At 40.6% G+C, this 15,761-nt stretch overlaps 2 protein-coding genes across 21 annotated transcripts in view; both read right to left on the bottom strand.

Moving 5' to 3' along the window:
* camk2b1 (calcium/calmodulin-dependent protein kinase (CaM kinase) II beta 1) overlaps positions 1-5,008 on the bottom strand; it is a 42,733-nt gene extending 37,725 nt beyond the window's left edge. For 18 of the 20 annotated variants that reach the window (XM_088418562.1, XM_088418544.1, XM_088418503.1 and 15 more), the window contains exons 1-4: positions 4,703-5,006; positions 2,799-2,893; positions 1,522-1,581; positions 1,381-1,435 (exon numbers count right to left, since the gene is read on the bottom strand). In XM_088418562.1, coding sequence (XP_088274688.1) covers positions 1,381-1,435; positions 1,522-1,581; positions 2,799-2,893; positions 4,703-4,764 — 272 coding nt within the window. In that variant the 5' untranslated portion in view covers positions 4,765-5,006. Of the gene's footprint in view, positions 1-1,380; positions 1,436-1,521; positions 1,582-2,798; positions 2,894-4,702 lie in introns of all 20 variants that reach the window. The other 2 variants (XM_088418596.1, XM_088418586.1) reach the window with 2 other exon arrangements.
* Positions 5,009-6,048: 1,040 nt separating this feature from the next.
* On the bottom strand, positions 6,049-15,705 carry LOC148429263 (protein transport protein Sec24C). The gene is made up of 18 exons (XM_088418448.1): positions 15,496-15,705; positions 15,041-15,322; positions 14,845-14,901; positions 14,659-14,770; positions 14,386-14,513; positions 13,417-13,552; positions 13,058-13,167; positions 11,333-11,445; positions 11,086-11,259; positions 10,668-10,863; positions 10,415-10,582; positions 10,169-10,265; positions 9,950-10,101; positions 9,541-9,679; positions 8,282-8,589; positions 7,678-7,878; positions 6,288-6,377; positions 6,049-6,216 (listed from the first exon to the last, which is right to left on the bottom strand). Exons 2-18 carry the CDS (start codon positions 15,308-15,310, stop codon positions 6,076-6,078), a joined length of 2,592 nt encoding a protein of 863 aa, XP_088274574.1. The 5' UTR covers positions 15,311-15,322; positions 15,496-15,705; the 3' UTR covers positions 6,049-6,075.
* Between the last annotated feature and the right edge of the window lie 56 nt (positions 15,706-15,761).

Raw genomic sequence — 15,761 nt, forward strand, 5'->3', positions numbered from 1 at the left:
GGGGATCACACAGAGAGATGGATGCGGACGGCGTGGGAGTGGGTACGAGTATTGGGGGGGACATGGGAAAGAGTTATGTAATCGTTTATGTAGCAAAGATGAGGAGGGAGCAGAGGAAAAAGAAGAGTGGAGGAGAGGAAACAAGAGTGGAGGACAGTTGCAAGGGAATGCGGAGAGGAGGAAACATTGATAAGAAATGAGTGACGATGAAGAACAAAGGAAAAAAGAAGAGCAGAAAATAGAAGAGATGTAATGGAAAAGAAAATAAGAAGACTGAATGAAAGGATAGGAAATAAGTGGAAACTGGATGAGAGAAAATGGAAAGAGCAGGAAAAAGGGGACAAGGATTGAGAGGAAGAACGGAAAGAGGAAATGACAAAACATCAAAAAAGAAAATATATGAGAAGATTCATCCATCTGAATGTTTCCCCCATCCATTTACAATCCATCTCTAAATGAGAAAAGGAAATGAGAATGAGACACCAGAGATCACTAAATGAGAACAAAATGAAAATGAGGAGAACTAGAATAAACCAAGAAAAATAAAGAGAAAGCACAAGTACAGAAATGAGAACAAGGAAAGTTGAGCAAATGAGAGGAGATAAAGAAGAAGATATGAGAGAATATCAAATGAGATGAAAACCGAAGGAAAAAAAATGAGAAAAACTTTAAGGAGAAAATTGATGGAAAAATGAGGAAATGATAAAATGAAACAAGGAGAGGAAATGAGAAGAGGAAATAAATGAGAGAATGAAACATCAGAGGAAAGTAGGAAAGAAACTAGAAAATAAGATGACATTTGTAAGGCAAACAAAAACAGAAGAGATGGGAAGAGATGAAGAAATGAAAAGGGGAACATGAAGAAATTAGATAAGAAAAATAAAGAGAAAACAAATGTAGAAAAGGGAGAACAAGAAAATGTGAGAAAAAGATGGAAGAGGAAATGATAAAAAAAGAGAAGGTGAAGTGAGAAGATAAAACAGAAGGAAAAAATAGAAGAATGTGGAGAAAATGAGAGGACTATAAATGAGAAAACAGGAATAGAAGAAACATAGGAGAGGAAATGAGAAAACAGGTAATGAAAAACAGATGAAACAAAGGAAAAAATGAGGACAGGAAACAAGAAGAGAGGAAATGAGGAGACAGTAGAGGACATGATTTCGAGGCAACTAGAAGGTAGAGGACAATAGTAAGGAAACTAATTGACTAGGTACAAGAGGTGAAAGTAGAAGAAATTGAAGAAAAAGAAATGAGGAGAAGGCTAAAAGGAGACAAAACTGAGGCGGAAACACAAGTAAATGAAATGAGACAGTAATGGAGTATATGTAATAATGTTAACCTTTTAACATTATCTCCCATAAGAGGAAAGATGCAACTTACAAGTCAAAGAGCAGGTAGTGGAAGCCTTCCTCTGATATGCTGTCATGAAGACGAACTGCAAAGCCACACAAGCATACAATTTGTTGATCCACAGTTACAATTATTATCTCATAACGTGTGTGGAAACAAGTCCGTTCTCACCGATGTTGGGATGTTTGAGCAGGCGACAGATGCGAGCCTCTCGCTCCAGCTTCTGGTGGTCTGACAGAGGAATAACAAAAATCAAAATTAACCAGAAAAAACAAAAAAAAAAAACACAGAGGAGAGTTGAATTAATGCAATGTTTTTTACTTAATGATTACTCCTGCTTGTTTTTTTTTTTTTTTACATCGTGTTTTTACTGCACTGGCAGCAAATGAGTAAAAGGTATGCTTGTTTTTTGTTTTGTTTTTTTTAAATATTTATCCAAATAAATCATTCCTTAGAATCAAAAATATAAAAACTCAGATAAACTGTTCAGGAAGTTGGCAAAGCGGCACAACAAATCTCACGTGTACACAATCATGAAGCCATGTTACATAAATGGGATTCTTGATGATTCAATTAGCTTGTTTTAAATCAATCATGGCGATATTTATCAAAGCTCGGCAACGATGGCATAACCTCGCGTGGGGCCTCAAGGAGCCGATCGCCTGAGATTAGCAGTTAGCCTCCTGATAATAGCGACGGGATAATCTGAGATGGATTAAATCCCATTAAAAGATGCTTGCTGCACTGGCACAGCGGTAGGGGGTGGGTGGTAGTGATATCACAGCGGTGATGGCACAGTCCCAATCAGCCTTCTGGCCTCGCTAACCCACCACGTGGGACGATCCAAAAATTGATCCAGTACACTCCCTGAGCTGGCTCTCTTCGCGTCCAACGAGAGCAAAAAAAAGAAAGTCAAAGAAGTATTCTTTATTTGATGTGAATCCAGTGTCAGGTGAGCCGGTATACGTCATTTGTTGGTTACTGGTGTACTGGTGTTTGCTAACTTTGGCGGCCAACACTAACAAAGGCTCTTTATTGGCAGGTGGAAAAAGGCCACTTGATTAAAGCCAGTATTGACTAATGAGAGAGGTTAACGCACATCGCAGTCATTTTAAAAGCTAGACAAAACTATGAAAGAACGGAATAACCTTACACAAGCATAAAAAATTGCTGATTGACACTTTGTTTTGGTAACACCACCTAAAGTCAAATACGTTTCTAATTTGCATATTATGACAGTACACTAGGAGTTGATAAAAAAAAAAGGTATTTGATCTAATATGATCCAAGTCCAAAATCTCATAAAGAAGAAAAAAAAAAAATCACCAAAAAGTGATGAAAAACACAATTTCTGTAAAATCATGAAGCTGGAAGGAGTAATCATTACCATAGCACCATATCTTGACATACTGTAGTAAAGCTGACAACACATGATGAGAAGTCCTTACCTCTGGCAGATAACTTTTTGGTGTTGATGATTTTGGCCGCATACTCCTGTCCTGTGCAGAGCTTCACGCATCTACGCACCACTGAAAAGGCACCCCTGGAGAAAAACACAAACACGAGCACATACGCAAATTCTGTTAAATACCTTATTTGCGAAAGGCAAATTTCTATATTACCAAAGGCCGTGTTTGTCAAATAGTGGGGTGGGCTGCCCTGGGGGGACGTGAGTTGATGCCGGGGGGTGGGGGGTGGGGGGGGTGCAGATAACCCCAGGGAAAGGATTTGTTTTTTCCATGATAAGTGTAATTGTAATAAAATAAGGATTGGCTTTTTTTTAGGCACTCTGATGCACTTGTGTTTTTTCTGCTTCGACCTGGGACTCATTTTAGCTTGCGGGCCTGATGGAGGAAAATCTATTTTCAAGTGGGCTGGACCAATTAAATCATGGTATATATTTGTATAACTTTAAAACAAAAACTTCAAATTTGTTAAGCATTTTTTAGTTTTTCATTTATTAAAAAAAAAATCAGTTCAGTTTAATACTTTACAAAATCATCTCACAGGCCGGATTACAACCCATTTGCAGACCAGAGCCGGCCCACAGGCTTTATTTTTTACACCCCTGGCTTAGACACCCCTTTAACCTGTATAAATGCTGTAAAAAAGTCATTAACGGTTGTGGAAATAATTTTTATATTGCTTTTTCCTTTCGTCAATGTTACAAAGGTATACAATTTTTATAGATAATCATTTTATTTATGATCGGCGTAATAAGTGGGGGGGCAGGAATTTTTTTCTTTTTCCTGAGGGGCTTTGCAAAATATAATTGAGATGTACTGACCCAAGGGGATTTTAAGGAGTTAAGAAAAGTGATGATATCCAAACAAAACAGATCCATCCAGCCATTCATTTTCATAACCACTTGTCCTCACACGTGTCGCCGGCTTGCCTGAAGGCCGGAGCCAGCATCAAAACCACAGCCTATCCATGTGAGGTGGAAATGTTAAACAGTTTGCCGTCGTGCCGCCCCCAAAAAAGGCAGATTACAGTAAAGCAAATATTCTTAAGAAATTACTTTTTAAAAATTCAATAAAAGGGGGTATATTTTATGCACTAAAATACTGTCTTCAAAAAGGTAGGAAATAGCTTCTTTTATTCTATCAAAAGCTATTTTCTAAATGGGGGGGGGGGTTCTACAAAAAAGGTCGTACTTTCTGACAAATCACATTTTTGGAGGGATTTTTGAAAAATGTCTAATATTCTATAAAACAGGTAGTACATTTTTGAGAAAAAAGTAGAATTTTCTATGAAATTATGGTATTTGTTTGAGGGAGGGGGGATATATGAAAAAAAATATTTTGAGGACAACAAATAAAAACCAAAAACTTTCTATAAAAACAGTACTGGGGAGGTAGAATATTTTCAAAAAAGGTGGTATAGTTTTAAGTTTGTTTTTCATACACACTGCATTTATAAAAATATAGTCCAAGTATATTTCGAGAACAAAATTGCCAATTTTCAAAAACAATTGAGAAGACGATTTCCAATAGTTATTATATGTACAATTAAAAACAGCGCTTATATTAGTCATATAAGTGAGGTGGGGTTACCACCAAAATTATGACAACTTCCGAATTATCAGCGATAGTAAAATTTCATGAAGCGAAAGTGCCACGCCAAATTCGACAACTGTTGACATATTTTCCAAAACGCGGACGTTTTGATACCTGTCACGCACTAAAAGCTGCCGTGCGCGCGCGCACACACCAACAACCGCGCGCCCGTCCTCACACGCACGCCCACGCATGGCCCCTGGAGCTCAGCGACCGTCGTCCCCGCAGCCCACACGCCGCCGGCGGGGACCTCAGTCGCCGAGCCCCGAAGCCCGTGTCCGGTTGTCACTCACTTGCCAAGCTCCTCGTACAGCTGATACTCGTCCGTGAATCTTGTACAGGTTGTCGTAGCCATGTTTCCAGCTTCTTATTCTCCGTCTTCTTGTTTGCCTCCCCGCCTCCGGTAGAAAGTCGTCTGTTGGCCGGTAAGGGGAGGAAAAACACAACGGGCCAGCCCAGTAGCCACTGAAAAATAAAGTCGTCCGGCACGGGAGGAAGACGCGAGGCCGAATGAGGGCGAGGTTTAATGGGGAAACACCGAGCGGAGCACGGAAGGTCTCTCCCTCCCTCCCTCTCTCTCGGTTTGACAGCAAGCTCGCTCGACCAGCCCCTCTGTAGGCAAGATAACAATTTGAATCGAAAGCAAACTTCCGGTTCCGACCTTCAAATATGTCAGCGTAAGAGTATTTTTCCTCGTTCTCGTTGCTTTACTTTTTAACTTAGGAAACATGTTTTCGAACAAGGCTTATTCATGCTTATTCGTAACCATGATAAGGTTTCATTTCTGACGGATTGCTTTTAACTATCCATGTGCAGTCTTGAGCCATGTGTTGGTAGTTTTGTTCCAAAATATTTTATTTGACATATTAAATGTTTATCAACTTTATTTTTTTATTGCATTTCAAAGGGTATTGGATCTATCTATATTTCCCTAATAGTAGGCCAACGGTGTCTATTCCCTGCAAACAGAAAAGATCAAAACAGGACGAGACCCAAGAAATGTATGAAGCAATGAAACTTATATCCATAGAAAAAGGAGGGAGGGCTGAAACCAGATGTTTTGTAAAGTAGGACAGATGATGGAAGGGAAGAATCAAAGATGGTATAAAAGAAAGCATAGGAAGATAGGATGGGTAGAGAATGCATAAAATAATGATGCCATGAATGTAAGCAAGACAGCAGGACGACTGGGAGTAAGTAAAAACTAATATATCAATTCAGACAAAGAAAGAAAGGTGACAAGGATGTTATGAAAGAATGGTAGACTGGCCTTGAAACCCTTATCTGAAACCTCAACCCTCATTTACGCAGGACTAAAACCAAGATTTCAAACTAACCCACTTTTGATTTTATCATCCTGACCTCAGTTGCATGTTACTTTGAAAAGCACTTTCAACCACTTCCTGGATTTTTACTGCAGCTTTTTGGCAACCTCTTGCGCTCAACCACAGAATTACAGCTACCAAAGGGGGAAAAAAAATCACAACTGTTTATGTGCCAACAGGTTGTGAACAATAATTAAAGCACAACAACGAAATGATAAATCAATTCGAGTCGGACCTGTTCTCCAAAATCTTCCCTCTGTGTTTATCAACACAAACGTGTGACAGTTAAATAAATAAAGACAAGAGTCGTTAAATAAAGGCTTAAAGAGTGTGTTTGAGCGTCAGTGCAGCAGGCGCACAGAGTTAACATGCAAGTGGTAGAGAAAGTCGGCATAGGACGCGCCGCCGTTGGGACTCTTATCTTCCACCAGGTGGTACTGCATGAGTTCCTCGCCGGCATCACCCTGCTTCACCAGGTGGAGCTGTGTGAACAGCCAAGCGAATGTTCCAACAATCTTCTGCGAAATAGTAAAGTGTTGCGTTGTGGGCTTACCTGGCGGAAGCATGGGACCTCCGAGTCAAGCATGTTGAGAAGGTTTCGAAGGGCAATCGACAAGGGGGTGTCCAAAACCGGCAGCTTGGTCTGGATGAACAACACCGTAGAGGAGATAATCAACACTGGCCAAACAGTACTGAATCTAAGGAAGGCTCCAGGGAATTTCCAAAAGAACTTTTGGTTTGGAATCCATTTATTCATCCGTCCATTTTCTAGAGCCGCTTATCCTCACAGGTCACAGGCTTGCTGGTGCCTATCCCAGCTGACTTCTGGCTGTAGGTGGGGGATACCCTCAATTGGTTGCCAGCCAATTGCAATTGCATTCCATTACAGCCACAAATTCATCTGGCAGGAATATTTATATATTTTTTAAATTAGCAGCACTGGCAGAAAAAGAAAATCTTTAAAAAAATGCATTTTTGGTTTTCGGCCAGAATATACAGATACGTCAATTAAAAAAAAAAAAAAAAAAGTAGTTAGCTTTTATTTTGAAATTGCAGCAATGGTTGCTACCAGCTAGCTTAGCTCTTCTTTGTGACTCAATTTTTATTGCCAACATGTCACATCTCTACCAATAATCAAAACACACTGTGTAAGATTTAGACCGTTTTTCATTAAAAAGGAATAAAATAAATTATGATAAATTAAAAAAAAAGTGTTCTTATCGACCAACAGTATGTTTTAAATATATTCGCAGGTCGAGATATCATGAAATGATATTATGTGGGGGGTGGAAAACGCCATGCCCAGTATAGCTACAGACATCAGAAGGAGTGCTTATTGCTGCATTTACCGTAATGCCCCTAAAGCATGCTCATGCAGAAAATTACACATACTCCCTTTATAAAATGTTATTCAGTCACTGATTATGGATGCCAAGAAAACACTAATCAATTAAACTTGCATATATGGTACAGTAAAATTTGTTAGTGTTAGCTGCTAATGTGGTACATTCAAATTCAGCCGGACATTTCAAAAAGAAAAAAGGCTGTCAATGCATTAAACATTAAAAATTGCAAATGACTAAATGACTGAATGAAAGCAAACAAATATCAAGACGAATGATGGCGATGAGATTACTAGGATATTTTACAGCATTACAGGAAATTGTTGTTTACAAAAAGTGATCAAATAACTAGGCTTGCGTCTTCTGTTCTAGTGGTTGGTACGTCAGTGAATCAAGATAACGAATCAAGATAATAATTTGGACCATATATAATCGAGAGATTGGTGATTCTAAATATACTCTCCGGGATCTAACAGCACGTGAAAATTTTCATAAAAATGTATTCAACTCTAAAGTAGCAAATGTTCGGCAAAAAGTGGTTTACTTTAGAGAAAACAAGGGTTAGATGTATGATGTTGGAGAAGGGACAAAATAGGTTACCTCTCCTGAGGTTAAGGATGCAAAGCATCCCACGTTGAAGAGCTCCACCAAGACGCACGCTGGGACGTGGGCTCCCACCCATAGCAGGAGGTTGTGAGGCGCGTGCAGCAAATACATCCCGCTCGGCCGCAGACTTGATGCGGAACAGCGTAGAACCCCTTCTTCCTCTTCTTTCCTCACATTTCCGGAATTCGACAGTGACTGAAAGCGATAAAATTAAGCGTTTTTGATTTTTCCCTTTTTTTTTTTTTTTTTCAAAAGTGCCACCAGAGATCCTGTGCAAATCACATTCAAATAGCCAGACTTCAAATCACTATTTGCTAAGCATATTTTGCATCATAGACTAAAACAATAATGTATGCTCAATTTAACTTTACTAACAGTAATTATAATTCAACAACAACAATAAATTAAAACTGCTTACTAACGGCTTTAAATTTTATGTTAAAAAAATACACACACACACACACACACACACACACACACACACATATATATATATATATATATATATATATATATATATATATATATATATATATTTTTTTTTTTTTTTTTTTTTTTTTTTTTTTTTTTTTTTCCCCGAAGGGGGTATTGCATGTACCAGAGGGATCAGCATGGGATAGAAGTGCATGGCACAGGCTGCGGCGTCCAAGCCAAGCGTTCGGCAGCGCAGCCCCAGCCGTCGGTGCACAGAGGTGCGCAGGCCGGGCAGCAGCACGTCACTCTTCCTCAGACTGTTGACGTAGACGGGCAGTGCTCGCAGTCCCCGGGGCAGAACCAGCTGACCGGATGACGCCAAGGTCAATGCAGAGCAACCGTGACGGCGGTAGGATGCCAAAGCCTCTGTCAGGTCCTTTTGGAGCTCTTCACGAAGGTCCTGCAGGGGGCGCTCCAAAGCTGCGCAATACACTGAAAAGAGACAAACTGTATTTATGACCAGTGGTTTACCAATGGCCTGAATGTGTGTGTGTGCGTGTAGGTGTGTGCGGTGAAATAATTTGGGTTATTAACAAAAATATATATTTTTTTAAATATATATATATAAAATTACATTTTATTTTATATTAAATTGTGAATTTATTCACGACCGTTCAATAAAGCAATCAACAAGTTTAATATATATTTTTTAAATGTAATCCTTTTGAAATTTGTCAACATGATCATCAAAGAGCCTGATGATTTATCCATCCATCCGTCCATGTTCTAGAGCCGCTTGTCCCCACAGGGGTCGCAGGCTTGCTGGCGCCTATCTCAGCTGGCTTCGGGCAGTCGGCGGGAGACACCCTGAACTGGTTGCCAGTCAATCGTCAGCAACAAGTTTGGGAAAAATCGACCCAGTTTGTAATGAGGGAGCGTGCATTTTGCAATATTTATTTTGGAAACTTCAGTATACCTGAAAAGTAACTTATATACATGTTGTCAAATAGAATATGTTGGTGAACAAAAAAGGCTTTTATTTTTGGCTTGAATGATTTTTTTTTTCTTTTTGTTTTGGCAAACATTGGGGGTCTTTGAAAAATTTGCTCTCCAAAAAGGGGTCCAATAAGTTTGAGAGCCCCTGATTTGGACAATATAAAGTGTAAGGTGTTATTGTTACTGACAATATGGACGTTTTTGAGACCAATGCAGATTTAGAACCTTGTCCTTTACCATTAGGTGAATTTAACAACCGATAAGATTTTTTTTTTGGAGGGGGGGTTGAAAATTATTTTGTTATGTTGAAATTTGTTGAAAAAAAGATAAAAAAACATGGCCGATTTGAGCTTATTTTCAAAATATGAGCCAGCCAATTAATTTGTCAAACAGCTGGCCCGCCCAGTCCGTCTTTTGTTTAGCCCTGCTAGTATGCCTTGTTCTTACTCTTCTTGCAGTAGAACGCTAGCAGCGTCTGCGCCTGGTACTGGCGGAAAGTGTCCTGCAGGTGGCGTGAGCAGCGCAGCATCAATGTGTGCACCCTGGATCGCAGCTCTCCAAGTGGTGTGTTGTAGACCAGGACTGCCTACCGATATACAGAAGAGCGAAAGAATTAAGTTACGTGAGAAGCAAGATCCTCAATGAACTCCCTTACTTCGTGCATTTTATACTCAGGTTGCTTAACATGTCAACTGTTAGCATGTCAGTATCTGATCAAAAGTTATTAAAACAACACAGTCCAGCTTTACTTTGAAACCAAGCAAACTTTGAATGCACTTCATGGAACTTCAAGAAAGCCATCCCTTTTCGACAAAAAAAAATAAACAAATAAAAAACTACCACATGTGTACCATACTTGTATGGCGACGCCTCGCGTCTCATCCAGAGCGTTGCCGTCATGCGCCAACTCCACTGCCAGCGTTGTCCGACAGTCCAGCGTTGCCATAGCGACCCGGGTAGTGTTCGTCCTGGGCACGAAAAGTCCGTAGCAGCCGGACACACGCATGCCTGTCAGCAGCAATGAATTGTGGGTATTTTGTAAGGGACTGTGTGGGATAGAGATTACACATCTCACCTTTGCTAACAAACAAGCTAAGCTCTGCCTTGTAGCCAACTTCTGCCGCCACGATGTGCTTTAAATTACGGCTAAAGCGCTCCCGGTCCAAATCTCCCTGAAAATGAACACACATCTTAGCCTAGCATCAGCTAATATGTGTTTTTTTTTTAGTTTACCCAACAGCACTTGAATGCAGGCCATCTCGCGATATGTTAGCTTACCAACTTTTAGCTTGTTCACATTTGATCAGTGGCTTTGCGGTACCTGCAGGTGGTCGTAGGTGTACAGTGCACCACCCGTGAGATAAGGAACATGGCCTGGCCAAGCCCCGCCCACGTCTTGGGGGGACAGGACAAACAGGTGAACGCCGCAGCCCTGACGGACACACGCCTCAGCCAATGAAATGGCTCCCTCCGGCGGCTGAAAAATGGACTGAGCAGGGAAGCGATGACAAGCCCCGTAGCGTTAATAGGCCATCTTGACTCCAGCCTAAAAATCAATTGGGTTCTTGCCGTACTTTTGGCTTGCTGGTCCCGAAGAACCCGGTGGAGGTTTGTTCCGTCTCTACCAGCGGTGCCGAGTGGAAGACAAGCAGCTTGCCGGGACAGGCCAGCGTCTGGAGGACGGCGAGTCCCGCTTTGACTGGCAGCTCCACTGGGATGCTCGCCGAGTCATCACCCTCCGGACTCAATCGGGGAATGTGTTGCAAAACGCTACACAGCACCAAACAAATGTTAGCACATTAGCATGTGATCAACTCTCATTATGGACAGTACTACAAAACAGGGAAGATGTTCAACTACACACCTTCAACCTACCAGATTTTAGCAAAATAGAATTTGAAAGTACTATTAATAGTATTAGTAAAAAGTTGTCTCCCATCAAAGCCTTTTTTTGTGATTCTTTACTTTTTGGGGTTTTTGTTTTGTTTTTACCTGGCAACACTGTCCATGCAGTCCTTTAGGGGGAGTACGAGCCCCTCCCTGACAGGAAGTTGCAACTCAGCCGATGTGTCCGCCATGACCAGCATGTGCGGGCGAGACAGTGCGGGGCTGAGGTCATACAGCTGGATTCTGCTGTCGTACGTAAGCAGACCCAATCGGACGTCTCTGCGGCAAACTGCTGGTTAATGTGTGTGTTTGCATGATAGTGTTGATGTGTGTGTTTGTGTGCATGTTTTACCTGTTTAGTGAGGCAAGCAGGGTGTTTATTTCTTGTGTCACAAACTCCAAATGGCCGCCTCTTAGCGCCGCCGCAGAAACGTCAATGGCCAGAAGCAGTGCTGCTGCTTCACCCTGTTGTGTGCACAGAAAATTAAGTCATCTTGTCTTTAGCAAGATCCGACCACGTGGTGTTGAGTTAAAAGGGGTTTTATTGTTTTAAGGCAAATCATGAAGCCGGTAGTATTCTGCGCCCACATGGAATGACAAAAACGCATTACCGTAATTCTCCAAATATAAGTCCCATTTTTTAAACTTTTATTTTCATTCAACACTATTCGAGGACGGTTGATTCGTCAGCGAGTTTTGACTCACGGATGTGCACTATTATATCGGCCGTATTCTAACTTACAAGAATTACCGTAATGCAAGGTATGGAGCTGTGTGCACTGGTTAGAGAAGACGCAAAATGAACTCGAGCTGCGTCGCGAGGGAAAGGAAAAACAACTGCGTCAAGTGTATTCAATGTTGCAATGGCAAGACATTCACAGACCGCTCATAATGTGGGAAATCTCAGACACACACGTGCAGCAAATATATAACTTATGATTATGAACACAAAAAAATATGAAGAAATTTGCAAAAGATGAGATCCAACGTGTTTTGCTATAGTTTTTACACTGTCTCCAATCTCTTGGTGCATCCTCCACACGGTAACATAGAAAATACCAGAATTTGACCCCAAAGTTAGGGTGTGTCCTATACACAGGTGTGTCTTATATTTGTGGAATTACGGTATTTATCATTTAAAGTCATGCATCTGTCATTTAATCAAAAAATAATTAAAATGGTGGGAAATTATTTTAAAAATGGCCCTAAAATAATGGCTTTGACGCAAAATTTCCATCATTGTTTTACGAAGGTTTGTTTTTTGGTGTGTCTCCTCGTGAGGAACAAGCTACAACTTAGGAGCCTGAGCTTTTTTAAATATTCCGGTAGGGTGACACAACAGATTTGTGGCAAAAAAAAGGATACCAATATCACAACTTCAAAATAATGTGGTGAATTTCTGTTTTTTCAGGCACGACTTTTTAAAGGGACAATGTGTAAGATTTTGACTGTTTTACATTAAAATGGAATAAATTAAATTATGATCATTTCAAAAAATTTGCAAAAAAATTTGTTCTTAATGACCAACAGTATTTTTTAAGTGTAATTGTAGGTATAAGTAGAAAATGCTTAAATGGCCAAAATGTGTGTTTGGGAGCATAAGAAGGATAATTCCCAATAGTAGTAAATAATTCAAGCGCAGACGGAACTAATATTTTGAATACTGGGTAACCCCCAAGGACTGATTTGAGTTTTTGAGAGCGGTATATTAATGCTGTGCATTTTAATGTCAACAAAATGCCTGTTTTTGGCCCTGTTATTAACGTTGTTAGAATAGTCTCCATCATTCGTGACTCTCGTGAGGATGAGCGCTCAACATTATTGATGAATGCACGTTTGGGCTGGTCGGCATTGAGCTCTGCATCATGAAGGGGTCGGGGCAGCTACGTGCGTCCCTGCAAACGAGCCGTTTTACTTCCTGCTCATAAATATTGGTTCCCTAAAACTCATATTTAATAAGAAATTAAATCGGCCATGTGCCAAATGTATTCTAGGTGCACATGTTAGACTGTGGAAATTATTTAAATATCATGTTACGGTCCCTTTAAGCATCAAGTAAAGAGGACGCAAAAGAAACCTTCAGGGGATGGAGGACTTCATAGGAACCCATGTGGAGTTCGGGTCTCTGTCTCCGATCTAGCCGGACTCCATCGACCCCATCTGTGGGCTGGTATTGTTGCCACGGCACTGAAAAGGACAGATAGGCAGCGACAGTTCTGAGGAAATCGAGTTGATTTCTCCACCAAATTACATCGATACTTCACTCACGAGAGCAGCTTATGGACTTTGTGTAGCAAGCCCAAATTTGGTTTCTAAAGGATCATCACATATGCTGCTGGGTTAGTGGGATTAAAAATGTAAAAAGATCAAATCTTGGCTTGCAAACATATAACAATAGTTTGGACCAATAGTTGAACATTTTTGGCTGTGTTTTACCTTCAGTCAGTTTGTCACAAAAAGGGCATCGGAACCTCTGGCCACAGTCCTGCCAGCTCATGGCGACGCACATGGACGCGCCGCACCAGCGACATCCTGACACGCACGTGTCCTCCTCGACCTCCGGCAGACGCTTCTGGAAATTGAGGAAATCAATGAAGCTGCGTCTATGGAAACCCCCTTCCGCATTTATGTTTATACACAGATTTCATATTTAAAGGGGAATTGAAAGAAAAAACAGTTTGGGCAACAATGTTTACTAGTTGAAACTCAGTATTATGATTAATATTGCGTTTCTGGAGTAAGATTTATGGCTCACCAGCTTGCTACTAGTGTCACTGCTGACCCACTAGTATGCAATTAAATGATTGAACAAAGCAATGCATATCTAGTAAATGTGCTTAAAATTCAGGACCAAAGGGGTACAGGGAGAACAATTTTAGTCTAACATATATGCAAAGTACAGTACTCAGATGTGACACTAATAGAGCAAGCCATAGCAAATCTCTTTGCCAAACTACACTCAAATAGATGATACTATAATTTAAGTTGGGTTTTTTTTTAATTAATTGGCGATTGACAAAATAAAACAGCACCATTCTTCATGATGGTTGAAACTAAAGATTGCACCCATCGCTTGAGGCCAATCTCACATCCAGCAGAAGGTAAATGGTTAAAAATTTGGTTGATGAAAGTGCACAAATAAACCCACTTTTTTGTTTTATACATACATACATACATACACATATATATACTGTGTATATATATATATATATATATATATATATATATATATATATATATATATATATATATATATATATATATATATATATATATATATATATATATAAAATGAGGGTTGAGTGTTTTTCTCCAAATTCTTTAAGTGAGAATAAAAAGAGATTAATTAATAACAGATCTTAATTAATCTCTCGTTTTTAAAGATTTAAAGATTTAAAATCTCACCTCCAGTGGGTTCTCTTGGGCCAGGGGTGTGACTAGCATGGCCAGGGGCAAACGGGCCAGCAGGGCGGTTGGACCATCCTGGGGGAAGCAGTATGTGGTGGAACGGATGGCGCGCGGGCTGGCGCCGCCTGAATGGACGATGACATCATCAAAAACACAGATTAACTATTTTAATCTCATTTTGTTCCATTTTAATCTCCAAATTTGACAGGATCCCATTAAAATATCTGAAAGACAACTTTGGAATGAAACGGTCGAGGTTCACATTATTACCTCCATCCTCCATGATGCAGGAAGTGGTGGGAAGGGGAGGCGGAGGAGTAAAAGACTCTGAGACAAAAACCTTCCCCTCCCACTCGGTCCTGTCATCCGCCATCTCTTTGACCTAAACCCAGTTACGGAGGAGTTAGCATATAAGCGCCACTTCTAAAATATCAAGCAAATACTGCAAAAACTTACCGCACTGGGAAGTAGCGCTGGGTCCAATCCATATCGAGACTCTGAATTTGGAGATGTCTGTTCAGTGGATAAAAAAAATTATTGGGATGTTTCATAGCACTTTATTTCAGAATAATAACTAGATTATATCTACTGTTATAATTCATCGTTATTTTAGTAAGGAAACGATGTACAGAACTTAAAACTTGTCATCAACCTGCTGAGGTGCATCTGAGTACGGGGGTGTGATGACAGCCCCAGATCCTGCCTCGTGACTGCGAACAGAGGTCCAGGGTGGAAAAAACGGCGACGTCTGCTTGGAAGGCGAGCCCAAATTGAGATGCTGGAAACCGGGTAGAGGACTGCAGAGGACTCCCTGCTCGGAAACTGTGGATGAGCTGCAGTGGCTCGCCCACAGCGGGCTCTGATTGGCTGCAGGGACGTCCATCGGCCAAACATCGCTGTCTATGATTCGCCGAATGTTCATCGGAGGCGGAACCTAAATATATGGTAAATGAGTTCGCTAAATAATAATAATAAAAATAAGAATGCTTTATATTTACGTGTGATACGATTTCTTGGGGTGATAACTGCAAATAATGACCAAATTATCAAAATGCGATAATTGCGAAGGAACACTTGTCTGTTATACGCTAGTAAATGTTGTCGTACCTTTTGCTGGGGGCGGAAGTGGCTGCCATTGTGTGTGTGTATTCCGTTCACCTCCGGTGGCAAAGCAAACCTCCAAGAGGAAATCGGACAAAACTACGTTCGATTTCAATTTTTAAAAAATGATGAAGAGCGCTGATTGCGTCTCTCGTAGCTGACTGCTTGGAGGTAGAACAAGAGCAACCAAGGTGCGCCTGCCAAGACCAGCATCCAAGCTAGACAACTTCACAGCGAAGCGTTTCCGGAATTCCTTCTGCAATAATAACAAT

Source organism: Hippichthys cyanospilos, chromosome 1 (assembly GCF_059441005.1).
Source record: "Hippichthys cyanospilos isolate Australia breed blue-spotted pipefish chromosome 1, RoL_Hcya_1.0, whole genome shotgun sequence".
NCBI classification, from domain to species: Eukaryota; Metazoa; Chordata; class Actinopteri; order Syngnathiformes; family Syngnathidae; genus Hippichthys; species Hippichthys cyanospilos.

Coding starts and splice junctions, on each gene's coding strand:
- LOC148429263 (XM_088418448.1), bottom strand. CDS start 15,310: ATGAACATTCGGCGAATCATAGACAGCGATGTTTGGCCGATGGACGTC. Junction 8,590..9,540: donor AGCGTTCTACTGCAAGAAGA/GTAAGAACAAGG, acceptor GTCTCTTTTCAG/TGTATTGCGCAGCTTTGGAG. Junction 6,217..6,287: donor AGGTCCCATGCTTCCGCCAG/GTAAGCCCACAA, acceptor CTGTTCACACAG/CTCCACCTGGTGAAGCAGGG.